Source organism: Heterocephalus glaber, unplaced genomic scaffold, assembly GCF_053883595.1.
Source record: "Heterocephalus glaber isolate CG9 unplaced genomic scaffold, H.glaber_assembly_v1.0 deba00001497, whole genome shotgun sequence".
Taxonomy (NCBI): domain Eukaryota; kingdom Metazoa; phylum Chordata; class Mammalia; order Rodentia; family Bathyergidae; genus Heterocephalus; species Heterocephalus glaber.
Genome location: NW_028258320.1, coordinates 15,274,419 through 15,302,363, shown reverse-complemented (window position 1 = coordinate 15,302,363; position 27,945 = coordinate 15,274,419). Strand labels below are relative to the sequence as shown.

Below are 27,945 nucleotides of genomic sequence, written 5' to 3'. Positions count from 1 at the left end.
AAAATAACTCTGCTGACAGTGTAAAGCAGTTCTTCTATCTGAGGTCAAGGCCAGAGCAATGGACACCTTATCCCCTCATCCTCTTCCTCCGATAAGACTCCAGCCAGTCCTGATAAGGTCCTTCTCCATGGGAGCTTAGATTTTTTTTTTAAGTTCTTGAAAAAGGGACAAAGGAAAACAGATATTAAGAGGATTTTCCAGTCTGTTTCTGGTGGTTGGTCCTGAAAGATGCCTCAGTTCCTGCTGCTCACCTGCTTCTTCATCATAGTCAGCCCCGTGTCGCCCATGGGTGAGTCTCGTGTCAAGAACTTGACACAAAAAACTTTGTTGTTGTGATTTGCAACTGCATACAGGTTAAGAATAGATTTCAATGTCTCAAATGCCAGTTCTAGAATTGTGTAAGAAAAATCTCATTATCTATGGAAATATATTTTCAGAGAATTTCTGTTACATGTTCCATTTAGTCTCTTTCCTGGGCATCCAAAATTTCCATGGATCCACCATATCCAACATCTTTCCATGAGCTAAATGTTTCTTGGCATACATGTAAAAGGAATTCCAACCTTGTTATATTGAGGTACTTTTATAGTTTCAATTTAAAAATAAAAGATGATCTTAAGTTTTAGAGATGAGGCTAGAATTTTTTGTTTAAATAAATTCAAGGGTCTGAAAGCTCTGCCCTCATGAGGGGCATAGATACGGATAAACCAGACTTTAGCCTTGACCTTTGAAAATATGTGTGACTTTTTGCTCACACCAAATAACTCTTAAACTCTCTCCATTCTCTGGTTTGGCACAAAACTGGCCAACTAGGCAAAGAAAGTTTCAATTTCACTTACTCATTTCTTTCTCCAATAGAACCTAAATTCTAACTGGAACACAGGATAGGAGGCAGGGTGGAGGGAACCATTCCTCCTGGCACTTTTGTTTAGCTCAGTATTTGCTTGACCCTGATTTATTTCTTTGCAGGAACTCTGGCACTTTAACAAAGTAGGCTTGAGACTCTAAGGAGACAAAGCTAAGTGTAATGTAGTATCCTGAGTGGGATCCTGGGGCAGGGAATGATGTGGGTGAAAACTAAGGAAATGTGAATGAAACTATGGTCTTGAGTTAATGCATTAGCAATGGTGCATTGATTGTGTCAAAGGTGTCAAGCTAAGTAATGTGTGCAGTGTGTGTAAAATGAATATGTGGGGGGAGGCGGGGGCAGAGTACATGGGAACCCTTTTCTGTCAGTCCAAAATTGTCCCCTTAAATAGGCTTGAGCTACCATCCTTAATTATCTATATCTGCTGCCAGTCGTTAACCAAGAGTTGCTCAGAATCCTTCTTTCTACTCCCTTGAGTACCTCCAGCCAGTATCTTCCTATTAGTCCTCCGACCTTGGCCCTTCCCAGGCCTCCCCCATCCAACCTCCAGCACTCTAGGATGTTCGGCTCAATATAGGGAGAACTTTGGGGCCTGGGGTGAATGCTTGTCTGGGAGACAATAGAAGTGAAGGAAGAAGAGGGAGAGGAGGTACTGGAAAGGAGAGGAGGTAAGAAAGAGGGAATCAATGGGCGAGGGGAGAGAGGGACAAGGAGAAAGGGCTTCCAGACTGAGCAGGGGTGTAGTTTCCTGCTGATCTCACCATGGCTGCCAGGGTAATGTGAGTCGAGTCAGGCCAAAAAGATGGGGATGCTGGCTTGTATTCTCTGACCTACTGGGGCTGTGCACAGGTGCAGGAGTCACAGCTTGAGGGTGGGCATCCTAGAGGATGGCAGAGCAGCTGCCGGCAGACCGGGTCCCCTAGATGCCAACTTCAGGAGCAACTCACAGGCTCTTTTAGAAACCCTCCCATTGAGGAGCATCTATCAGCAATATAGGATCCATATGCATAATACCAAACTCCGGACTCCACACTGAGATTGAAAACAGAATTTAACACCAGTGGCCAGATTATTAAAGGACTGAGTCACTATTTTAAGGGGGAATGGTATGGGATGAGAGCATTTAAGGTTAGACAATATGGAGTGGTTAACATATAAATATGTACACATCATTATTTTACAGTAGAGGGTGGATAAATTTCTCCTCGTGCCACAGATCCCCTACAAGAGAGGAAGTAAAATTTTAATAGCACAATAAGTGACAGTTAACTTTAAGAAAAAACTTTATAGATCATGGAATAGTCATTATAGGAATTTCTGTAGAAGCCATTAAAGGTTGAGTATCTAACCATTTTTTACAAAATTAGAGCCAGGATATGAGCAAAATATTTCTATGAATTTATAATCACCTGTGAAATTGCACTGGAAATTTGCTTGGCAAGAGAGCCACAGCCAGAAAGCAGTGGAGGGAATTTTTCCCTGTTGAGAGGGGAAAGGGGCTAAGGACATTCCTTCCCCTCTAGGAACATCAAACTGTGGTCCCGGGTTCAGTGGACATACCTCTGTGGACATTTGAAGAAGATAGCTCTTGCCATCTGCAGCTCTGCAAATCTGTTATTTCCCAAAAAATGCAGGGCCGGGGATTTAGCTCAGTGGTTTCCCTGCCTGCTGCGCAAGCACAAGGACCCGAGTTCAATCCCTGGTACCAAAAAAAAAGTACTTTTCAAAAAAATGCAACATCCCACTTATTTCTTGTCCCAAACGGTTATATTTCCTCTGGTGATTTCTTGCCAGTGTAATGTGTATTTTAGAGCAGCTGACATGGGCCTGAGGCCTTTTTCTTTACAGTGGAATGAGTTTTACACTTTCTATCAAGTTAAACCTCCCATTGAGGCAGAATTCTGTTTATAATCTTCTTTACAAATAGCCATTCAAATCCTCTTTCTTTTAACTCCCAAAGATGGGGAGCTAACTGTGCTGTGACACAGCCTCTCCCATGACTGCATAGTTGAACTTCCCTTAATGGTTTGTTGTTGTTTTTGTAACTGAGTACTTAATTCCTCTTCCATAAGACTGTTTCAGATTTTTGAAGACTGATATATTTCCTTCAGTCTTCTTTTATTCCAAACTATAGTTCTTAGCTTCTTCGCACTAATATTTAGCCCCCCCCCCCCCAAGACTAGTCAACTTCCCCTGGGCGCATTAATCACTGACTTCCATAAAGGACAGCCTCCGGGTATGTGTGAACACAATACACAGAATAGATCTGCCCTGAAGAATCCTAACCTCCCTTATCTGGACAGTTACCCTTCTATTCAGTGATAACACCAGGATAAAACATCTAATCTGATGCTAACTCTAAGCCTTAAATAGATTTGAAGTAATGCTGTACAGGGGATTGGTGAAAAATGTTTAAATCACATAGAGGAATCTTAAACAACTACTTTTGGAGGCTTTAGATAATTTCTAGACCTCAAAAAAGCCAAAATGCAAGACCAAGAATGTGGACTTGGGGCGCTGGCGCTGTCATCTGAAGGGTCACTAGGTGTCTCTGAGGTACCCTCTCCGTCCCAAGCCCTAGATCCTTGTTCTGCTTACATCAGCTTGAATGAGCCCTGGAGGAACACTGACCACCAATTTGATGAGTCTCAAGGTACGCCTCTGTGTGATAACCATGTGGATGGGGAGTGGTACCGCTTCACGGGCATGGCGGGGGACGCCATGCCCACCTTCTGCATACCAGAAAACCACTGTGGAACCCATGCACCCATCTGGCTCAATGGCAGCCAACCCCTAGAAGGCGATGGCATTGTGCAGCGCCAGGCCTGTGCCAGCTTCAAGGGGAACTGCTGCCTGTGGAACACCACGGTGGAGGTCAAGGCTTGCCCGGGAGGCTACTACGTGTATAGTCTGACCAAGCCCAGCGTCTGCTTCCATGTCTACTGCGGCCGTGAGTATCTTCCTCCCCAAGTCCACAGCTGGACAGTACCGTGTGAAACCTAGTGACAGTGGCAGTGGCGTCTCAAAGTCTGAACAACATTGATTTGGTTGGGGGCCAACAATACCTCCAGGTTGTGATTTCTGAAATCTATTCTCAGACTTTCTGAAAAATTCCTGAAGAAATAGAAAATGAAAGGAAAATGTAACTGGATCAGTTATTTTTGTTGTTGTTTTTATTCCATTCAAACAAAGCATTAGAAAATGAAATGTTGATTTAGTTTAGCTAAATAGTGGTTTTCCAGCCTTTCTGAGTATAGAAGAACACTTGCACACACTAGACAAGTGTTCTACCACTGAGATGCATCCCCAGCCCCGGTATGCACTTTAAGAGTACATAGAAGAGTACTCTTACTTAGTCTATTGCCCATGTTTTTGGTTTTGGATTTGGGGGTGGGGGGCGGGGTGGGGGGGGAGTACTGGGAATCGAACTCATGACCTTGCGCTTGTAAGGTAGGTGCAGTACCACTGAGCTAAATCCCTAGGCCTTGCCCATTTTTTTATTAGTGCATAGTTGCAGTACATAGTTATCACATTCCTGTATAGCTCATGTTCAGTGAGATTTGCAGAAACCCTGTGGATGTGAAGGTGGAACCACTGATTTAATGGTTTAATGAAGATGCCCCTCAAGCAGTTTATCTGTTTTTCTTGGGTGATGTAAACTCTGAACTATGAAAATTTTCCTGATGGTAGCTGGGATCTCACACCCCATGACCGCACTCATGAGATTCAAGAGTGAGAGTCCTCTGGCCCTCATATCTCAAAGATAAAGATATATCTTCATCTCTCTGTAGATTTTTATGACATCTGCGATGAGGACTGCCACAGTGGCTGCTTGCACACCAGCCAGTGCACGTGCTCTCCAGGAACTGTGCTGGGCCCTGATGGGCAGACGTGCTTTGGTAAGAAGTCATCAGGAGGTAGACATGGGCTGTTAGGGCCAAAGGGACAGATCAAAATCTTCCTGCCTCAGAGCTCTGCCATTGTCCCAGTTTGTACCTCTGAATGCTTGCAAGGTGTTTAACTTTTCAGTTCACGGCTAAAGCTCAAGCCGAATTTATGATGTGATGAGGGGGAGTCCAGAGCCGTGCTGTCTGCCGTAGTAGCCAGGTGGCTATGGAGTGCCTGAGGCACGCCTAGTGTGACCAAAGATCTGATGTTTAATTTCAAAACTGATTCTTGACTCAATTATTGAAAAAATCAAAAATGTGTGGGACAACTTGAGTAACTAAATTTTATCTGTGCTTACTAATTGCAAATATAGATCAAATATTTCTTTGTTGTTGTTTTGGTTTGGGTTTTGGTTTTGGTACCAAGGATCGAACTCAGGACCTTGCACTTGCCAGGCAGACACAGCACCATTGAGCTACATCTCTGGCCCTAGATCAAATATTTCTGATGACAGTCTGGCATCCTAATTCAAATGTGCTATAACTTCATTTCAAACCACGTTCCAAAGCCTCATATTATTTCTTATTACTGCCTCCAGGATTTCTTCAGGCAGACATTAAAACACAAATATGTGTTTGTTTTTCTTTTTACATCAAAGGTAGCATATTATATACATCTTTTCCTTAATTTATCTTGGTCATCTTTGCCTATCAAAACCTCAAGTTCCTATCTGGGGTGCATGTCCTTCACAGAGATCATGAATCATCTGAAATTCCAAGCAGACTTTTGTTTTATGCATGTGTCAATTTTAGTTTTTATTTAGTTTTCATTTATTTTTTCCATCCCAAATTATTTTATTAATTTTTAATTTTTATTAGTGTATGTTTGAAGTGCATCATTATTACATTCCTTGTGACAAATTGGTATATGAGTGTAACACATCTTGATGCTTTTTACTTCCCCTTCCCATTTCCTCCCCCCCCTCCATCTACCTCTTGGTCCCTTTCCCATTTGCAAAAGCTTTGTCTCCCCGTTTCTCATTTTCTGTCTCTTACATTGCTCTTTTATCTATACTTTGAGTTTCTCAAATAAGAGAAACCATGTGATATTTCAGCTTGTGTGTCTGATTTATTTCACTTAACATTATTGTCTCAAGGTACATCTATTTTCCTACAAATGACTCAAATTTATCCTTTATAGCTGAGTAGTATTCTGCTATATATAAATACTACATCTTCTTTATCCATTCAACTGTTGATGGACATATAAGCTGCTTCCAAGACTTAGCTATTATGAGTTGTACTGCTATAGACATAGATACGCATGTATTACTATAATCTGATGTCTTGAACTCTTTCAGGAAGATACTTAGAAGGGAAATAGCTGGGTCAAATGGAATTTCTAGTTTCAGTTTTTTGCTTAATCTCTCCAGCATTTATTATTTGACTTCTTGATAATTGCTATTCTTACTAGAGTAAGATGGAATCTCAGTGTTATTTTAATTTGCATTTCTCTAATGGCCAGAGATGCTGAACGTTTTTTCATGTATTTATTGGCCATTTGTACTTCTTCTGAGAAGTGCCTATTCATTTCGGTTGCCCATTTTTTAATTGGGTCTTTTATTTGGGGGGTTGAATTTTTTTGAGTTCTGTGTATATTCTAGATATTCACCTTGTGTCCAAGGAATAGCTGGCAAAATCTTTTTCACATTCTGTAGGATGTCTCTTCACTCTGTTGATTGTTTCCTTTGGTGTGCAGAAGCTTTTTAATTTGATACAATCCCATTCGTTGCTTCTTGATGTTATTTCTTGTGCAATTGGCGTTCTGTTCAGAAAATCCTTGCCCGTGCCTATGTCTTCAAGAGTTTTACCTATTTTATCCATCAGTAGATTAATGCTTCTGTTTTAAATTCAGATCTTTGATTCATTTTTATTTTAATATAGTACATGGAGAGAGATACAGGTCTAGATTCAATCTTTTGCATCTGGATAGCCAGTTTTCCCAGCAGCATTTGTTTCCTCCAGGGTATGTTTTTGGACCCTCTGTCAAAGATCAGATGGCCAAATGTGCCTAAGGTTGTTTCTTCATCCTCTGTTCTGTCCCACTGAGCCACATGTCTGTTTTTATGCCAGTACCATGCTGTTTTTATTACTGTAGCTTTGCAATATAACTTGAAATCTGGGATAGTGATGCTTCCTGCTTTGTTCTTGTTACCCAAAATTACTTTGGCTATTCTGGGTCTCTTCTGGTTCCATATGAATTTTAGGATTGTTTTTTCTAGTTCTGTTGGTATTTTGATTGGGATTGCATTAAATCTAGATAGGAGCTTTGGAAGTGTGGCCATTTTGACAACAGTAGTTCTGCCTCTCCAGGAACAAGGGATATCTTTCTATTTTCTGATGTTCTCTTCAATCTCCTTTTTTCATAGTACTATAGTTTTTATTGTAGAGGCCTTTCATTTCCTTTGTTAGATTAATTCCTAAGTATTTAATTTTTCTTGAAACTACTGTAAATGGTCTTTTTCTAATTTCTTTCTCAGTTGGTTCATCATTGGTGTATAGGAACACTATTGATTTTTGGTGTTGCTTTTTTATCCTGCTACCTTGCTGAATTTATTAGTTCTAGGAGTCTTGGTGGAATTTTTTGTCTTCTATGTAAAGGATCGTGTCTTCTGTGAATAAGGATAGTCTGACTTCTTCCTTTCCTCTATGTGTCCTTTTTATTTCTTTCTGTTGCCTGATTGTTCTAAAGTTTTGAGTACTATATTGAACAGTAGTGGTGATAGTGGACATCTTTGTCTTGTTCCTGATTTTAGAGGAAAAGCTTTGAGTTTTTCCCCATTTAATATGATACTGGCAGTAGATTTGTCATAAATGGCTTTTATCAGATTGAGATAACAACCTTGTATACCTATTTCCTTCAGTGTTTATTTTTTATTATAAACAGATGTTGGATTTTGTCAAAGGCTTTTTCTGCATCTATTAAGATGATCATGTGATTTTTGTCCTAGCTTCTGCTTATGTGATGTATCACATTTATTGATTTCCGTATGTTGAACTGTCCTTGCATCCCTAGGATAAATCCTACTTGATAATGATGTATAATCTTTTTAATAATTTGTTGCATTCTTTTGCCAGTATCTTGTTGAAGATCTTTGCATCTATGTTCACTAAAGAGATTGGCCTGTAGTTTTCTTTTTCAGTTGAGTCTTGTCTGGTTTTGGAATCAAGGTAATGCTATCTTCCAAAAATGACTTTCGGAGTACTCCTTCCTTTTCAATTTTATTAAAGAGTTTGAGGAATATTACCATTAGATCTTCCCTGAAGTTTTTGCACAAGTCAGTGGCGAATCCATCAGATCCTAAGTTTTTCTTAGTTGGTAGGTTTTTTAAAAATTACTGCTTCAATTTCATTGTCTGTTATTGGATTTACATTTTCTTAGCTCAGTTTTGGTAATTTTATACATATGTAGGAATCTATCCAATTCTTCTGGAGTATCAAATTTATTAGAGTACAAGTTTTCAAAGTAGTTACTATAAGCTTCTGAATTTCAGTCATGTCAATTGTAACTTTGCCTTTTTCATTTCTAATTGCATTGATTTTGTGTCTCTTTCTTCCTTTTTTTGGTAAGACTACCTATGGGTTTGTCTATTTTGTTTATTCTTTTAAAGAACCAGTTCTTCGATTCATTGATTCTTTGTATTCTTTTTTTTTTTTTGGTCTCAATTTCATTCATTTCTCCTCTGACCTTTATAATTTCCTTCCTTGTACTACCTTTGGATTTGGATTGTTCTTGTTTTTGTGGGACCTTGAAGTTCATCATTGGGTTATTTATTTGAACTTGTTCTTTTTTTCTGATGCGGGTATTCACAACTATAAACTTCCCTCTTAGGGCTGCTTTTATTGTGTCCCATAGGTTCTGTGAACAATTGACTTTTCAAGAATGTATTGTTTAATATACACGAGTTTGCGTAATTTCTGTGGTTTCTTTTCCCATTGATTTCTATTTTCAGTGCACTATGATCTGGTAATTTCTATGAGATAATTTCAATTTTTTGTATTTATTTAAGCATACTTTATGGGCTGTATGTGGTCTGTTTGTGAGAAATTTCCATGTGCTGCTGAGAAAAATATGTATTCTGTGATTATTGGGTAGGACACTCTGTAGATATCTATTAAATCCATTTGTTCAAAGATGTTTCAACTCTGATTTTTTAATCTGGTTGATCTATTTGTGATAGTGTGGTATTAAGCTCCCCCACTATAATTGTGTTGATGTTTATATGCTCTTTTGTGTCCAGTAGTGTTTGTTTTATGAAGTTGGGTGCACTGGTGTTTGGTGCATATATATTTACAGTTGTTATCTCTTCCTGTTGAATTGTTCCTTTAACCAATATGTAGTGACTTTCTTTGTCCTTCTGATCAGTTTTGGCTTGAAGTCCATTTTGTCTGAAAATAGGGTAGCTACTCCTCCTTGTCTTCAGGGTCCCTTTTCCTTTGGAATATTGTTTTCCATCCTTTGATTTTAGCCTATGGATTTTTTGGGATTAAATGTGTTTCATGTATACAGCATCCCATTGGATTTTGTTTCTTAATCTAGTCTGCCAATTTGTGTCATTGGATTGGGGAGTTGAGACCATTGAGAGTTATTACTGAGAGATATTAACTTGTTCCTGTCATTACATTGTTTTTCCTATTCCTGATACCTTTTTGTTTCCCTTTCTTCTTAACTGCTCCTCCTACCTGATATATTTATTCCAGTAGACCTTTTGGCATTGTTGGCTTCATTGTCTCTTTCTAGGGTATCCTTGAAAATTTTTTGGAGTGCTGGTTTGGTGGTCATGAATTTCTTAAGGTGCTCTTTGTCACAGAAAGACTTTATTTCTCCATAAATTTTGAAAGATAGTTTTTCAGGATACATTGGTCTGGTTTGAAAGTTGTTTTCTTTTAGGGCTTGAAGCACTTCACTTCAAGCTCTCCTGGACTTTAAGGTTTATGTTGAGAAGTCTACTGTAACTCTAATGGGTTTACTGTTATAAGTTGTTTGTTGCTTTCCTCTAACATCTTTTAAGATTCTACCCTCATGTTGGACTTCTGGGACTTTTACAATGATGTTATATGGAAAAGTTCTTTTCTTTTTTTTTTTGGTACCAGGGATCGAACTCGGGTCCTTGCACTTGCGGAGCAGGCAGAGAAACCACTGAGCTAAATCCCCGGCCCGAAAAGTTCTTTTCTAATTGTGGCTATTTTGAGTTCTATATGCCTTGCTTATCTGTATGTTAAATTCTTTTCCTGTACTTGGAAAGTTTTCTTCTATTATTTCTGTAAGCAGTTTTTTTTTTTAATGCCCTTCACACTGTCTTCCAATTTTTCACTAATTCCCATAATCTTAGTTTTCTTTGCAACATCTAGCAGGTGTTGGGTCCATTTTCCATGATCTCTTGTTGTTTATAAGGTATCTGAGTATGTGGTCACCTGCATCATCCCTATTTTCTAGTTCTGACACTCTTGCCTCACATTTGGTCACTTTTACTGCCCAATAGAATTTTTATCTCTTGGATTTCTGTTTGGTACATTTTCATGGAGTTTAAGTCTTTGCTAAACTGGTCATTTGTGTTTTGTATTCTTTTGTTTAGCTCAGCTAGCTTTTTATTACTGTCTTCAGTGATAAAGCTCAGTGATCATTTTGTTTATTAAGTCCATTATCTGTTTAGTTATATTATCTTTGAGTTCACCATACACCTTATTGACCTGGGTTTTCTTGTCCCCTCTTATCACTTCCTATAAGTCAGTTGTTTAGCTTTGCATTTCCTCCCCATCAATAGATTAGCTTCAGGGAAAGTGGGAGTTTGGGGGTACATTTTGTTGCCTGTTTTCTCATGTTTCTTTTCTTTTTTGGGGGGAGGGTTGTGTTTGAGGGTCAATTATAGTTGAAAGACTTTGTTGTTAGTATGGAGATATCTTTAGTTAGTGTGTGCTTTCTAGTGATGCACTCTTGGCATGGCTAAAAATAGGCCTTTGCCTCTGTCTCAATATCTGACCACTTCCATTAATTTGAGGAGGGGAAGGTGCAGTGTAATTGACCTAGCACTCAGTTCTCTCATGTCAGAGAAGACAGGTTCCCCCTCCCTGGGAGCCAAGGTTAACATTCCAGGCTGTTTCATTTCTTTCTCTGCCTTAGTTTTCATTTAAATATAACAATTTTAGGTCTGGGGATTTAGCCCAGTGGTGCCAACCCCTGCCCCACAAGTGCAAGGACCTGAGTTTGATCCCTGGTACCAAAAAATAAGTAAATAAATAAATAAATGTAACAATTTAAAATACTTATTTTAAATTATGCAATTTTTCAGACAGAAGGAATAGTATAAAAAATAATATAGGGCCGGGGATTTAGCGCAGTGGTTCCAGCACCTGCCTTGTAAACACAAGGTCCTGAGTTTGATCTCCAGTACCAAAAAAAAAAAAAGAAATAAAAAGAAAAAATACAATATAATACACACAAACATACCCAGATTTAACTACAATTAAATTTTGCTTTCTTTTTTGTTTAAATAAATTTTGCAGGTCAAGTCATCACTCTGCATCTCATTTTCCTCTCCCACCCTCCAAGGGTAATCATTATGTTTGTACTCATAATAGCATTATATAACATTGTCCTGCATATTCTTAAAATTAACATAGAAATGATAGTTTATTCCATGTATGAGATTTTCTCTGTTGTGTATCTATAAGAATGGGATTAGCTCAGTGGTTTCGCTGCCTGCTGTGCAAGCACAAGGACCCGAGTTCGATCCCCGGTACCAAAAAAAAAAAAAGAATGGGATTGCTGGTGCATAGAATATCTAAACTGATTGTAAATACCAATCAATCCCAAATAATAATGTCCTAAATAAGTAGAAATTGATTTCTCCCTCACATTAGAAAAAAATCATTCTCAAGGAAAGTAGTCCAGGGTTGGAATGGAGGACTCCAAGGAGCAGGAGAAAGTGTAGCCCAATTCACATTCAAAAAGGCTGCAGCCACTGACCATCACTTTATAGGCACCCTATTGAGGGAAGGAAAGAAGGGGCTCAATTCATATTCTAGTCTTTTTTTAATATTCTAGTCTTATTGACCATATTTTTCACCTCTACAATTTCTATATTTATTTGCTTTCTGTTCCATCTTGTCTTGTTCTATGCTTATTTTGGTATATACTTTCTTTTTGCCATTTTGGTATATCCTTTCTTTTATCTTTCAGTTAATTTTTATGTATTTGTATTATAAACTTCTGAATTATTCTATCAACTCTGGTTCAAAGACTCCTGTTAGCTTCCTATACTGTCTCGTGGTAGATCATTTGTAGTGTTTTCTACAATCCATCTTCTGTTGTAATTGTTTTCCTCTGGCTCTCTGCTCTTATCACCTGGTTTGAAGAAGTTTTGTTGCAGAGCAGTTTTTCAAATACTTTTGTCAGATATCACCAAGGTATACTAGTTGAGGTCAAATTTTATAACAGCGTCTCAGCTTCAAAGATTCCCTCACCAGGTGGGAAGTATAAATCCATTCTTCAACCATGACAGGGTCCTGGTTTAGGGTTTCCATTGTTTACAAAGGCTTTTCTCTCTCCTACAGCCTCAGGCAGAGAGTGTCCTTATTGCTTTCCTGGTCTACCTGGCAAAATTTTGATACTCTCAATCTGATTAAGAGGTATATCAGTCCATTTTCTGTTACTATAATGAAAGTTACCAGAGGCTTGGTAACTTGTCAAGAAAAGAGGTTTAAAACATTTAGTTCACAGTTCCAGAGGTTCAAAGGCATGTTACTGGCACCTACTCTGCTGAGGGAAGGCCTCAGGATGGATGGTCTCATGACAGGAGCGTGAGTGAGCAAAAGATACCACAGGAAGCCCAAGACCTACTGGGGGGAGACCCTGTGGGGCCCCACAAAAACTCTATGTTTATCTTTTTGAAGGGCAGTGCCACTGATGACATAATAACTTCCCACTAGGGCCCACCTCTTTAAGGTCCTACCACATCTTGACATCACCATACCAGGGATCAGCTTCCAGCACACGAAACTTTGGGGACACACTTAAACCATGTCCAAATCATAGCAAGGGGATTCCTCTGCAGGGGTTGTGGACTTAAGCAGGGCTTCAGGCCCAGCTATCTCCTCTCCCTGGTCCAAGGTCACACCTACTGCCACCTTATGGATGTTTAAAACTCCAGTCCCTGGCTTATGTCTTGTATCCAGGTCTGCTATCCCTGGGAGCCTTGATGAGTTTAGCACCCAACCCTCCCCTTCTTTGTCTGTGGAAGGAAGTGGGTAGATATTTATTGCCAAGTGTGCATTTTTTGATGGCAAGAGTCCATATCTTTCATCAGATTCTTTAAAAGTTTAGCAACTACTACTTAAATACAGTGTTAAATTGTTCCTTTTTTTTTTTCTTTCCAGTACTGGGGATTGAACTCAGGACCTTGCGCTTCCAAAGCAGGCACTATGCCACTGAGCTAAATCACCGATCCGACTGTTTCAATTTTTTTTTTTTTCTGTTTTGTACCGGAGATCGAACTCAGGACTTGTGTTTGCGAGGCAGGCAGTGGAACCACTGAGCTAAATCCCTGGCCCTGTTCCAATTTTTAAAATAGGTCTTGAGGGCAGTTCATATTGTAACAGAAGACTTACAAAATACTTTATCAGATATCTCCTTCTGCACTGTCAGCTCCTTTCATGATTTAGAGCACAATTTAATTTATAACTTTGTGTTTATTTAGCAGCTTTTCAGAAACTCCTTGAAAAAAAGCGAGAGTTGCCAACACAAATAAGTAGATATATCCAGGACACAAAAGGCACTTCATTTCCTCATGCTTTTGCCCTTAAAAGGGGAGGGAATTAGGGAATTGGGCAAGTAATTAGGTGCCCTGCACACAGCAGAGGGCTGATGACAAAAGACTTGGCTGGGGATAAGAGGTCCTAGAAGTGCTGATGCTGGACCACAGTGGGGAGTAGGGCATGCAACATGTCCAGCAGATTCTGAGAAGATGTGAAGATTCTGCTCAGGGCTTGGGACAAGATGTAGCAACAGTGTGGTTTCTCTTCTACAGATGAAAATGAATGTGAGCAAAACAACGGTGGCTGCAGTGAGCTCTGCATAAACCTGAAAAACTCCTATCGCTGTGAGTGTGGGGTCGGCCGTGTGCTGAGAAGCGATGGCAAGACTTGTGAAGGTAAGTGGGGTCAAGAAGGGGCCCAGACCCAGAGCCCGGAGGAAACCATCAGCTTATTCTTTGCCATTCAGGAAAGAGCCTAGGTGTTAGGGGAGAGCAGCAGGCGGTGGAAAGAAATGACAAAAGAGGCTCATTGTCATTGTGAATAGAAGTCACTGTTGATTTTATCTCCAAGATTCAACAGGAAGGAATTTTACAAGAGGCAGAAACCCATATTCTTTTAGGGGAAATTAGACTATTACATGTTTTTCAAACTCAAGTGTGCTTGTGAATCTTTTTTTTTTTTTTAATGGTACTCAGGATTGAACCCAGGTCCTTCACATTGAGCTACATTTCCAGCCCTTCCTTCCCTTCCCTTCCCTTCCCTTCCCTTCCCTTCCCTTCCCTTTCCTTCCCTTCCTCCCCTCCCCTTCCTGTCTCTTCTCTTCCCTTCCTCTTCCTTGCCTCTCTCTCTATAGGTTTGAGACAGGGTCTTGCTAAATTGCCCAGACTGGGCTTGAACTTGATCCTCCTGCTTCCACTTCCTCCAGTGCTGTGATTACAGGCTTGCACCACCATGCCTGGATCATGTAGGGTCCTGTTCAAGCACAGATTCTGATTCAGTAAGTCTGGGATGAGGTTAAGAAATTGTATTTCTACGTAATGTATAGTTGACACTTATGCTGCTAGTCTAAGCAGCACACCTGGAATAGCAAAATAATACAGGCAGTAGCATAGCCAATGGTTTACACTGTTTCTCCACCTTCCCTGCTGATGAGAATCACTGAGGCCTTTGCACCTAGCCCCTGCCAGGTCCCTCTCCTGAGATTCTGCTTCTGTAGGCTGGGAGGAGGCCCTAGAGCTTGAGTTTTTAACAAGCTCCACCTACGATGCTTATTGTATGCTTTGTATTTACTAGCGATAAATACGTTTTTAAAGGATAAATAAAATGAATTATTCTTAATAGCAAAGATGTAGGTATATTTTATATGATTAAGTAACAAAAAGAAACCCTAATGTATATCACATAATTGAAATTAAAATTATCTATTATTTTATTTTAATTTTTAATTGACAATAATTGTACATATTTATAGGATACTATGTGACATTTCAATAATCTATTATTACATGAAACTTAAATACTGTCCCTTCCCTAAGACACATTTACTTTTGTAAGTTATCGCAGCTGAAATGTCATCACTTCTGCTTTCATCAGTCTGAATTCTCATGACACTTAATAGAAAATGTGACATGGAGAAACAGCTTAATTATTGTTATTTACAGCAGATGTATGATTTGTCCTGCAGGATAATTGGATTTGGGGATTCATAGCGCTATAGTACTACTTATAAGATTTAATTTTATTCTCATAATATTCAAAATAATATAATACTACTCCAAAAGGAAAAATTGTGGCTAGTGCCCACAGTTTATTCCATACAACAAAGTTTGTATTGCTAAGGGAACATTACTAGAATATGAAACTCCTGTCCTTTATAAAAAGACATTTTAAATTTTGTTGAATAAGGGTAATGTCCTGAATCATTCTTAAATTTTAATTATTTTATGTAATAAATTTTGCATATTTGAATATTAATGAAATGGTCCATGAGGAACATTCATGAGTACTTTATTGGAACTATTACAGTCAATCTTCTATAATCTTAAAACCTAATCACCATAAATGAAAAATATTTTAGCAAAAGATAAAAATTATATATGAGTTATACTTTAGGATTGATATTTCTATTAGTAATCCTTAAATTTTATTGATAGTCTAAATATATTTATTTCTTCACTGGGGCTATTGAATAATTATATCTTCTTTAAAAAATAAATTAATTTTAAATCAATTTTTATATTTTATTATGAAAGTATAGGAAAAATACAGAGGAGTAAAATTAAGATAATTAAAATGACCCAAAATTCCCCTTGCCAGATATGCCCAACCTACACATTTTGGTATATCCTCCTGAAAGACTTAAATCCCTTAAGGCAATTTAGATTTTCAAGTTTTTTATTGCTCTGCATTTTTAGACCTAGAAATATTCTGAGAGAACATTTAGGGTAATTCCTTCATCTTGCAAAGATTGGAATTATTATAATTCAGAGAAATAAAATGGCTTAAGAAAGTTCATTTTGGGAGCCAGAGGTATAGCTTAGTGGCAGAGCACTTACCTAGCATGTCTGAGGCCCTGGTTTTAATTCCCAGCACTACCACAAAAAAGAAGTTACTTTTTAGAAAACAAATTTCCTATTAATGTTGATTTTAGCATCTTACAGCGTATTTACGCTTTCTTCCACACTGTTGCATATAATTTCATCCATTTCTAAATTCCATAAACAGTGACAGCTAATGTCTTTAAAGTTTTGCAAAGATTAATTCATTGCAATTTTATTCTCTATATGTTTCACAAAAAATTTATTTATCCTATTAATTTACTGATGTTCCAAAGAACTATTTTTCTTTCCTTACTATCATTGAACTGATAGAGTTATATCTAATACCTGAAAATCAGCTTACATAGTTCCCTAAGCATCTCAGATGATCTGAAACATTTCCTTCCAAGTATACCCTAGAATAGAGATCAGCAAATTTCTTTAATGGCCAGGTAATAAATATTTAGACTCTGTGGACCATACAGAATCAATAAAAATATTCAGCTCTGCCCATGCAGTGAGAAAGTAGCCATAGAAATAGGTAAACACGTGTACATGGCTGTGTCCCAAGAAAACTACCTGAAATAACACGTATCAGGTTAGAGTTTGACAACCCCTGACCTAGAAGATAATGCCCAGGTTCCTGGTTATTTTTCCTCTGCTAGGCTTCAAGTCACATGGTAGCTTCTTCAATTTTCAATTGAATATTTTCCTTTTTGTCCATTTGACTATGCATTTTGAAAATACAAACATTAAAAAGAGGAAAGTTGGGCTGGGGATTTAGCTCAGTGGTTCGGCTGCCTGCCTCGCAAGTGCAAGGACCCAAGTTCGATCCCCGGTACCAAAAAGCAAACAAACAAAAAAAACAAAAGGAGGAAACTTAAAAAAAACCTCATAAGATAAAATACCACCAAGAGTTTGGATGAATGACTTTCAGTATATTGGCCTTTTATCCCCTTTATAGAGGATCAAACTCAAGGTGTTGAGCATTCCAGGCAAGCATGCTACCACTGAGCTTCTTCCCCAGTCCCTAGGCCAGTGATGGCAAACCTTTTAGAGATGAGTGCCCAAACTGCAACCCAAAACCCACTTTTTTTATAGCAAAGTGTCAACACTGCAATTAAACCTGTAGCTTAGAAAAAATAACTCATACATTAACATCTTTTGTCCTAAAAGAAAAAAAAAATCATGCCATAGGTTTGGCCACCACTGCCCTAGGCCATTTTTATAAAAAAAACAACTGACTGCTGTCAGTCTAAGACCCTTTTTCCCCAAAGCTCTTGATCCTAGCGATTCAACAGAGGGTCCATGATCCAGCCAATTGGCTGCAACTCTGATGCATCCAGCTGATCCAGTTGAATTTACACTCTTTCATTTCCTTTTCATCAATAATAATTTCTAATTGGGTGCATTAAGTGTTGTAGCAATTAATGACTTTTGGGTCTTACTCCTGAAAAACCCATAATCCCAGTTCAACCATGAGAAAAAACATCAGGCAAAACCAAACTGGAGGACGTTCTACAAAATGCCTGGGCAGCTTAGGTGGATAGAGCTGTGGAGATTGGAAGATTACTCTCTGTAGCTATAGCATTCAGCAAACAACTTGTGGGCTAGTGTACACATCTCATACTGGGTTAGACTACAGTGATGCTGCTACAGGTCAAACATAAACCCTGATATTAAGTGCCAAGATTCCGAGGGGGAAAGGGTTGCGAGATGGATGATTCCTTCTTCTGTTGGTTTCTCCTGCAGACATCGAAGGATGCCACAATAGCAATGGTGGCTGCAGCCACTCTTGCCTTGGGTCGGAGAAGGGCTACCAGTGTGAGTGTCCCCGGGGTTTGGTGCTAGCTGATGACAACCACACTTGCCAAGGTAGTATGCAGAAAGGCTTGACCTCTGCTCTGCTTTATGCATCCTCCTGCCCTCTACCCACCAGGTGTCTCAGATTCTCATCTTCCAGAACAACAACTCTTTGAGCAACAACAACTCTTTGATGTCCCTAGGACATCACCTGGGAATCATTCAGAGTTCTTTAAGAAAAGATTTTCCAAGAGCTCTCTTTCCTTTGGTGTTTACCTTTGATTTTTCTCAAATTCTGATGGCTCACAGTATGACTCCATTTGGAAGTAGAAGACATTGATTTAGTTCTCTTTTCTAACAGATAAAAAGGATTGAAACTAAGTTGAAGCCCTGGGGAATGGATTCTTCTCCCATCCACCACACACTGAGAACTATTTTCTGGAAATCTAGTCCCTAGTATCCAGAATATTAATTCGCTCATCCAGAAAATATTTAACAAGCACTTATTTCTTATTTTTACGAACTCGTAGTTGTGATATAGCCTCACATACTGCACCCATAAGTACTCCCTTTGAGGTATCTGTAGTCTGGAGAAGTGAGCATGGGAATAATAAGGAAAAGCGATCTTTTTTATATTAAGTTAAAGTGGGTTTTATAGTCAGAGTTTATGGTTTACTGAGCAGTGCAAGGACAGTTTGGAAGCCCTCCCCGAGTGCAGTAACACTGTTTATTACCCCTGTTTTATGGGGCCATAATTAACAGTAAAATCAAGGCAGTACCATTATGTCATTTAAACCAGTATCAAAGCAATACTTTTTCTGCATTGCCAATAAATTGCACTGGTGCTAAAAAATTAATCCTCTGGGTGTTTCACTTCTTCAAGTTATGCTAGCCATAAACAAATGTTTATAAACAAATGTTTGTTGAATTGAAACTTGAACACCGTATTTCCTATTTCAAGGAACAATGTATTTGAGGAGCATTATTTGACCACCATCTTGGAAGTTAGGAATCCTGGTCTTATTTCACTAACTTGTTTTGAATATCATTGATTTCCTAAAGAATAGAACAAAAAGCATAGGCTGTGGGAAGGAGAGATCGTTTCCCCCAGAAGCCTTCCTGACTCTTCCTCCCCATCCAGTTTCCAGTTCTAACAGTAGCCCCTTTCCTGCAGTCCCTGTGGTGTGCAAGTCGAACGCCATTGAAGTGAGTGTCCCCAGGGAGCTGGTTGGTGGCCTAGAGCTCTTCCTGACCAACACCTCTTGCCGAGGAGTGTCCAATGGCACCCACGTCAACCTCCTCTTCTCCCTCAAGACATGTGGCACCGTGGTCGATGTAGGTTGCTCCTGGGGATCCTTGGGGAATGACCAGGACCCAGTCACTTGGGAGGCAGCTGGCAGAGATCTGCAGTGTGGCTTGTGTCATAGATGGGATATTTCCACATGAAAGAAGTGAGCTTCCAACATCTGATGTCACTCGTTTAACAAATTTGTTACTGAGAATCTGTCATGGGGCTGCACTGCAGGAGGGTTCTGCTACCCTGTTCTCAGCCAGCCACCTCTCTCCCATATGCCCAGACATTTCCCTGCCCGAATCAGCACCAGGGGTACTGGGACACTGGCCACTTGCCTGTTCTGTTATTGGAAGAAAGTGATTAAATTGAGATGATGGTTCATTTGGGATGTAGTGAATAAGTTCTAGTATTGAACCAGGTTGAGGTCAAAGGTTTCTCCTTTCATCCAAAAATCTGCACACAGCATGTGCTGCAGTCTGAGGGGAAGATGAACTGAGACTCCTGCCTGTTGGCCACTTACACAGCTGTACTGAGATGACAACACATAAAAGACAACAGGCATTAACGGTGACACAGATGACAAGGCCTCTTGGAGTCCAGTAAGAGACAAGCGGGACTTGGATTGGGATGGAAGTGTGCGTGTGGCTTACCCAAGGAGAGAGGAAAAGAAAGGGCCTTTTATCTGGGGAACACTTTAGGCAAGTTCTGTGGATTGTTTCTGGCTAATCCAGTGGAGAGTCCCTGTAAGGCTGGTGCATGCAGAGCAGACTGGGCCGGAGGCAAGGCTGAGAGTAACCTGCATTACTGTAGCGCTGAGCTTCCGGGTGTGGCTGAGGTCAGCATAGGGTCACAGTGCAGTGGGGTTAAGCAGCTCTGAGACTCCTGAAAAACACCACATCGATGCTGTCCTTTTCTAAAACACCAGAGCTTGGAATTTGCTGATTCTGCCTAGACGAGGTTTTACAAGCAGTGCTCCAAAGGGATGTGTGCAGTGACTGAGAAGCAGATTGTAAACCTCTAACAGGGCATTTTGCTAACAGAGGAGAGCAATTAAAAAAAAAAAAACAGTTTTCGATGTAAACAGATTTGGGGAAAAAATTCTGCAGAAATAAACTCGCTTCCTCTCCTGTCCTGGCCTGGCTCAGGTGGTGAATGACAAGATCGTGGCCAGCAACCTCGTGACAGGTCTCCCCAAGCAGACCCCGGGGAGCAGCGGGGACATCATCATCCGGACCAGCGAGCTGCTGATCCCGGTGACCTGTGAGTTCCCGCGCCTGTACACCATCTCAGAAGGCTACGTACCCAGCCTCCGGAACTCCCCGCTGGAAATCATGAGCCGCAATCACGGCGTCTTCCCCTTCACGCTGGAGATCTTCAAGGACGACGAGTTCGAGGAGCCCTACCGGGAAGCACTGCCCAGCCTCAAGCTCCGCGACTCCCTTTACTTCGGCATCGAGCCCCTGGTGCACGTGAGCGGCCTGGAAAGCCTGGTGGAGAGCTGCTTCGCCACCCCCACCTCCAAGATCGACGAGATCCTGAAGTACTACCTCATCCGGGACGGGTAATGCCCGCTGGAGCCGCACCCTCAGCCCGTACATCATGTGGTCTTTCCTAGCCCTGCGCCCCACCTGCTCGTTAGCTCAGGGGCCCTTAATGCTCTGGAGGTAAAGGATGGAGGAGGAGGAGGGGAGTTAAAACGACTCCAAGGTATACAGCTCTGGTGACTAACTGGCTCCATTACCCTAGATGAAAGGCAGATGTAGAAAAGCAGATTTAAGGTGAAAATATTGAATCTGATCATACAAAATAGGTGTTTTTGTTTTTGTGTTTTGTTCTGGTGCTACTGGGGACTGAACTCGGGAACTTCTCACTGAGCTACATCTCATCCCCTTTTCTAGAGACAGGGTCTTGCTAATTGGCTAAATTGCCCAGGTTCAAACTTACAATCATCCTGCTTCAGCCTCCCAGAGTGCTGGGATTACAGGCCTGCACCAACTTAATATTACATTTTTTAGATACCTGCAGGACATCTAGCAAGTGAAGGTCAGTGGGCAGTTGGAAATGCAGCTCAGGCTCAGGAATAGGTGAGGACTGGCGTAAAGGACAGAGAATGAGCCCCTGTATAGTTGGAACTGTGGGATGGGGGGCTGCTCAGAGAGGGCAGGGTGTGTGTGCTTGCCAGGTGGAGCTCAGCCTTGTTGGGGGGCTGAGAATGTGTGGGGAGGAGGAAGTGAAGTGGCAAGTGTAGACCCCTCTTTTAAGAAGTTTGGTAGTGAAGGAGAGAGAAAAAATACTTGGCAGATTTTAGGAGAAGAAAAGCACAGAGGTTTCCACGATATCCTCTAAGGGGCCCCGGATGAGGTTTGCAGGTTGGGTTCAGGGAGCACTGAACACCTAACAGTGCTCACAGCCATTCCCAGGGAAATACATGCAAACGCCAAAATACTCTCATGTGTGCCTTCTTGTTCTGAATGGAGGTGGGCAAGGCTCAGGTAGGGGCAGGACTGCAGCTTCATACACAGAGCCATGGTCCAAAGCGCAGACCTGAACCCCGGGCTCAGCTCTTGGCCAGTTGGTCTGTGGGCTCCTAGAAGTCTCTGGTTTGCTTTTACCTCTTGTCTCTCCCCACAGCTGCCTTCGCCTGCTGCTGTCAATCTCGTACACTGAGTTTTCAGTGTGGGATGCACATCAGGATCAGCTTTTTAAAAAATAGCAGTGCCCAACCCTTTCCTCTCAATTCCAGACCTATTATAATTCTGGCCCTGGACAACAAAAACAACCTCCTGTGCCCACCTGTCAGACCTCAGCTGTCAGGAGCCACTCAGAAGGAAATGTGACTTTGACACCTGCTGAGACCCTTTAGTGGCTCCTTCCTACTTCTAGTGGGAATGGCAGCTGTTTTCCAGAGGTGCATCTGGACCCAGAGTCCTGCAGCCTCCTCAGCTCATTTGCACCGAGAGGAAAGTCTGGTCCTGAGCGGTTTGGGGTGGCCGTTACAGGGGTCTGTTATACAGGGCAGCATAGCCCCTTGGCTTTCGTGCCGTTCTGAAGTGATCCCCAGTAAGTTGGTTATCCTTTTTTGTTGTTTTTTTGGTTTTTGGTTTTTGCTTTTTGAGAGAGGGTTTTGCTATGTACTTCAGGCTGACCTTGAACTCATATGTAGCCTCGGCTGGCTTCAAACTTGAGGCAATCCTCCTGCCTGAGCCTTCCGAGTGCTGGGATCACAGCTGTGCGCCACCATGCCTGGCTCACATTTAATTTTAAGAAGGATATAATCATAACTCACTTACTGGAAATGAGTGACCTAAAATCTCAATAATGCCTGTGAAATTTTCTTCTGTATTTATTGTTCAGACTCTCAACAAAGGACTGTTTGTTTTACCTGGTTATGAGAAGCTGCATTGTTCATTCATCTAGCCCTTAGCACATACAAAAGAGAAATATCTATGTGCTGTAAGAGAAAAAAAGTGCAGGCAAGAATGGAAAAGTGCAGCAGTGTGGGCAAAGAGGATGAGAGTTTATGCACAGGAGGGAACTGGGCCCTCGGCCTCCCCCGTTTTCCGCTCCAGCCAGAGGGAATTGCTGGCAACTCAGCCTGGCTCCTTACAGCCTCTTGACGTGTCCTGTACTATTTCCTCTGCCTGAAATCTTTTTTCCTGTCTGATTCTTTCTGGCCCTTTGGAATTCAGTGTCATTTACTTCCTCAGTGAAGCTGTCCCAGATCTGTCAGATGATGAACTAGAGGCCTCCTTCCTCCTCAAGGCCTAGCAGAGAGAAGAGGCCATTAAATATTCACTCAGCAAATCCCTGAAAGAATATTCAGAATAGTAATTTGGAGCTCAGCCACAAAACGAAACTAAGTATGATATATTTACTTATATTTAACATTTTTTGATTATTCACTTTTAAAAGTATTCATTGTCTTCAGCTTAAGTTTATTTCAAGCTGGTTTCTCCTAGATGTTGAACATACCTGATCTACTCCCCTCAGATTTTAGTTGGTATACTCTCTGAGAATGCAAAATAGCTTAATTCTAGCCTAAGTAAAATATAACAAAAAAGTGAATTCTCAGAAAAAGAAACATTGGGTTCTAAAGTCAAGTACTGAGGAACATTTTGATAAATAATTACTGTGGACTCTCGTATACCACTGCTATTTGCTTTTTTTTTTATGTATTGGGGATCAAACTTGGGACTTTATGCTTGCAAGGCAGGTGGCAGAACCACTGAGCCAAATCCCTGGCCTTGCTATTTGCTTTTAACACACAAACCTGGAATTGTGAGAACTAACATTATCTAATGACAGCAAATGCCAAGTCAAGAGTCAAAATTTGCCCTGTTATGCATTACCTTGTAAGAACCCTTTCTGTCTCATTTTCTCTTTCAAAGAAGAATAATAGTATTTTTAGGCAAACAAACTGAAATTGCTGAGACATTTAGATGAAAAGTACCTTTTAAATATTAAGTGTTAGTATTGTTATCATAGGTACTAGACTATCATAGGCCATATTACTCTGTGTGTATTGTAAACCACATTTGTGTGTGTGTGTGTGTGTGTGTGTGTGTGTGTGTGTTGCTGGGGATTGAACCCGGGCTCTTCTACAGGTAGGAAAGAGCTCTACCATTGAACTACATCCAAAACCCAAATATTACTCATCTTTATCCCCTCTGAGGCACCCAGCAGAGACTCCTGTACAGATTAGGTGTGCAACTGATCTTTATTATAAAACATAATAGAAAGCTATAAATTGATTTTACCTCAGAATAATCAAATTGAGTAAGTAAATATAGGACATAGCAGAAGCCATATCATCTGCTCAGATCCTTTCCAGTTCAGTGGAATAAGATGCTAATGGTAATACATGTCGAGATGCTGTCTTTTGAAACAACTTTATTGATGTTTCAGCAGCACCCAAGTGACAGCGATGAACTGAAAAGCGGTACATTAGCATGTGGAGCAAGAACTCATTTCAGAGGCTTTTGTATCTGACCTCACACTTTTCCTGGCCCAGTAGACAAACTGTTAGATGCCCATTAAAAAGCAACTATGGGGGCCCGGATGTAGCTTAGTGCCGCCATGCCTGCCTGGCAAGCACAACATCCTGAGTTCAGTCCTACTACCAGAAAATAAATAAATAAATAAATAAATAAATAAATAAATAATTTTTTAAAAAGCAACTATGTCCAGGGGAAAAAGATTTCTTTTTTTCTTTTTTTTTTTTTTTGGTACTGCGGATCGAACTCAGGACCTCGCGCTTGCAAGGCAGGCAGCGGAACCACTGAGTTAAATCCCCGCCCTGGAAAAAGATCTCTTTATGATTTGATTGGGATAACTAACACAAGAGTCATCCTGGGCCTTTCTGGGGAAAATCTTCCTCAATATTTAAAACCATGGTTTCGGCAGGAAGCCTCAGTGACATCTTCTCCCCAGCTATCCCTGAGGCAAACCTAGAAGTTACACTGCAAGCAGTAGACCAGAGATTGAACCCCAAGTCCTGTCAAATTGCAGCTGCCATTCCATTTGGGAAAAGAGGAATGAATACAATTTCAGGTAAATGACTGCCCCCCCATAGACCTACTTGTTCCTTAAGAAACTAAGATGTGTATCCAGCAATTTGATGCACAGGTTGTGGTCTGTTCCCTTTTGCACCTGCTCATTGGTTGGTGTCTCTTAGGTGTCTGGTATATACTTGTTAAATTTAAGAAACACCTCCTCAAACCAATAATAAACTACACAAAGTCAGAATCCCTGCAATATGTTACAAATGAGAAGAGCCTTACCAGCCAAAGTTTTCTTTGAAACGTATGTTGTTAATGTTGCTCTAGTGAAACACATGACAGGCAGGCGTACTTGTGAGGAGGGCTATGTCAAACAATATCTTCACTAAGAGGGAATTTCATTTGCTTTTTCTCAAAAATCTGGTGGACAGCCCAGCCCACTCCACCCCATTTACCTCTCCTCTGGCCAAATATGTTGGACCGGGTTGTTTTTCCATCTCTGTGGAAATGATCAAGTCTTACATGCAACCTGTCCTACTTTCAGCTGCGTTTCAGATGACTCAGTGAAGCAGTACTCATCTCGGGATCACCTAGCAAAGCACTTCCAGGTTCCTGTCTTCAAGTTTGTAGGCAAAGACCACAAGGTGAGCTGAACATCTTTACCTCCTAAAGCCCAGACCTGAGCCTTCCTTCTTGATGTCCCTTCCTTTGGTCAGGTGACCTTGTGAGACCCCATGGTTGGGATCTGTGTGACCCCTAGGAATAATACAGTTCAGCTGGCCATTGAAAAGCTTAACACCTTCATACATGTCACAACTGCCCCCGCTTCCCACAAAATAACTGTTCTTGTTCAAGAGAATATTACTGGATCATAATGTAGAACCTATGTGGTCAGGTATGGATGAAGCCAGTGTGTGGTCAGTTACATAGTAAAAGACATGCACAAGAAATTCACAGAAAAGACAAAGAGTGAAATGGTAAGTGAAAATAGTACTTAAGCTGGGGATTTAGGTTGGTGGCACAGCACCTGCCTGGCAAGTGCAAGGTCCTGAGTTCAACCCCCCCATACCAAAAATATAAAGAAAAAAGTACTTAAAATTCCAATTATAGGACACTACTATATACATTCTAAATTTATAGAACTTCTAAATTATAACACTTGCAAGGGTATAAGTATACAGTGGTGGTATAAATTGGTACATTTTCTAGAAAGTTATCTGATAATATGCAATAATAACCATTAAATCATATTCTCTTATCTAAAAATTTCAATCATAATAGTTTCTCAAAAACAAAACAATAGTTTGTTGACCATGTTCATAGAGCATTGTTTTAAGGGGAAAAAAAACTCAAACAGAGCTAACGAGCTACCATATATTAATTTAATGCAATAGTAAGCATTTATTAAAAGGATAAATGTGTGGAGAGCAGACTGTAAAAATTTTGTCAAAACAACTTATATGCATACTGGGTATGCTACATTTAAAAATCCACATATTTACATAGATAAGGGTATTGAGTGACAGGTGGAAGTGTTTGTTGTTATTAGAGTGGTTGAAACATTTAAAGAAAAGGAGATTCAAGCCTGTGTGTTCATGCCTTTCCAGCAGTATCATTATTCCAGAATGACTGGTAAAGATGATGGCTGACCCTGCTTTCCCTCCTCCATTAAGCAGTGGCTGTAAATGGTTCCTCACAGACCTTGCTTTGAAGGACAAAGATGTTAATGTGAGACATTGCTTCACAAAGGTCTCTTTTGTCCCATCCCGGCTCAGTGCAGAAGTTATGGCTGTGGGTGACTGCAATTCCAACTTTCCACATTACTGATGTGTGGATCAGGCTGGTTCCTTTTTCACTCTGCACCTCAGTGTACTCTTCTGTAACATGGGGATGGTAACACCTGCCTCTGAGTGTTGCTGTTAGGATTGAAATAAAGTCTGTGAACCATGTGCAAGGTGCATGGCTTCCACTGGTGCCCACAGCGGCAGCTTTTACTGCTGTCCTTGCTGAGGGTCCTCACATCTTTTCAGGAGGTTTTTCTGCACTGCCGCGTTCTTGTCTGTGGAATGCTGGACACGAGTTCCCGCTGCGCCCAGGGTTGTCACCGGCGAGTGCGTCGTGCGGCCGGAGAAGGAGAGGACACTGCTGGTCTGCAGAGCCAGATACTGACGGGTGGCCCAATCAGCATCAACTGGGAACACTAGCTCCCCACACACTTCAGTCTGCTGTCCTCTCTGGAACTTCTGCCATACCCTCTAAGGACACCTCAGAGGACCTCCTGGACACCTGGCTTCTTTAGGCCATGTACTTCGAGTTTAGACAAACTCCCAGAACCCCTCACTGCTCCTGGTCCACAGGCTGGTACAAGTCACAGCACAGGTCACAGCTGTGCTGTCCGATGTGGTCTGAGTGCGCCTTCAGCTTCCTAATGTGGAAAACTAAGCTGTCCACAGAGGAAGCTTGCCCTACCTCCTCAGTCCTTTCCTACAACTAAACACCTTGTGTATGATGCAGTAGGACCACCCAAATCAGAAACTGGTTATAATATTATAATATCTCAAAAAATAAATACTTACTAAAATTATAACTTAACTACTTAATGATCCCTAGATATGTAAATAATAATCATGCCTTAAAATTTTAATTCAAACACAGAATAGTTATAGGGGATTTGGAAGTTTATCAATTAAACAATGTATAATAAGGAAATGTCTTTTGATTTTTTTCTCTTGCATAATATTTTTGGATGTTTTTATTGCCTTAGGTGAAATATTTTCACTTAATAAATATTAATAAATTAATCAAATGCATTTAAGTGGTTTAATGACTAAACTATTAGCAAAATTAAAGTTTGGTACTGTATGCCCTCTAAATAGGCATTCTATGCCTTCAAATCAGTAAGACAGACAAAGGTACAAAATTATACCATACTTGTTAGTGCTTAATAAATTTTATTGAAATAAATTTCATAAACCACAAAGATAAATGTTATTTGTAATTAAATCAATCTCTCTTTGTGTATGTATGTGTATGTGTGTGTGGTACTAGGGATTGAACCCAGGGGCTCTCTACCACTTAGCTACATCCCCAGCCCTTGTTAAAATTTTATTTTAAGACAGAGTCTCACTAATTTCCCCAGGCTGGCCTTGAACTTGCAATCCTGCTGCCTCAGCCTCCAGGTAGCTGGGATTACAGGCGTGGGCCAACATACCTGGCTAAATTCAATTTCTTGATATGTCAATTA

General features: G+C 40.5%; 1 protein-coding gene across 3 annotated transcripts; it reads left to right on the top strand.

The window, feature by feature from the left end:
- Positions 1 to 99: 99 nt before the first annotated feature.
- On the top strand, positions 100 to 27,677 carry Oit3 (oncoprotein induced transcript 3). 3 transcript variants are annotated; one of them, XM_087185418.1, is made up of 9 exons: positions 100 to 289; positions 3,444 to 3,818; positions 4,660 to 4,767; positions 13,842 to 13,964; positions 17,859 to 17,930; positions 19,084 to 19,244; positions 20,349 to 20,764; positions 25,246 to 25,345; positions 26,732 to 27,095. In XM_087185418.1, exons 1-9 carry the CDS (start codon positions 229 to 231, stop codon positions 26,903 to 26,905), a joined length of 1,590 nt encoding a protein of 529 aa, XP_087041544.1. In that variant the 5' UTR covers positions 100 to 228; the 3' UTR covers positions 26,906 to 27,095. The 3 variants fall into 3 exon arrangements, with proteins under 3 accessions (XP_087041544.1, XP_087041545.1, XP_004846311.1); XM_004846254.4 differs by having other exon boundaries at positions 102 to 289; positions 17,859 to 17,981; positions 26,732 to 27,677; XM_087185419.1 differs by lacking the exon at positions 17,859 to 17,930.
- Positions 27,678 to 27,945: the final 268 nt, after the last annotated feature.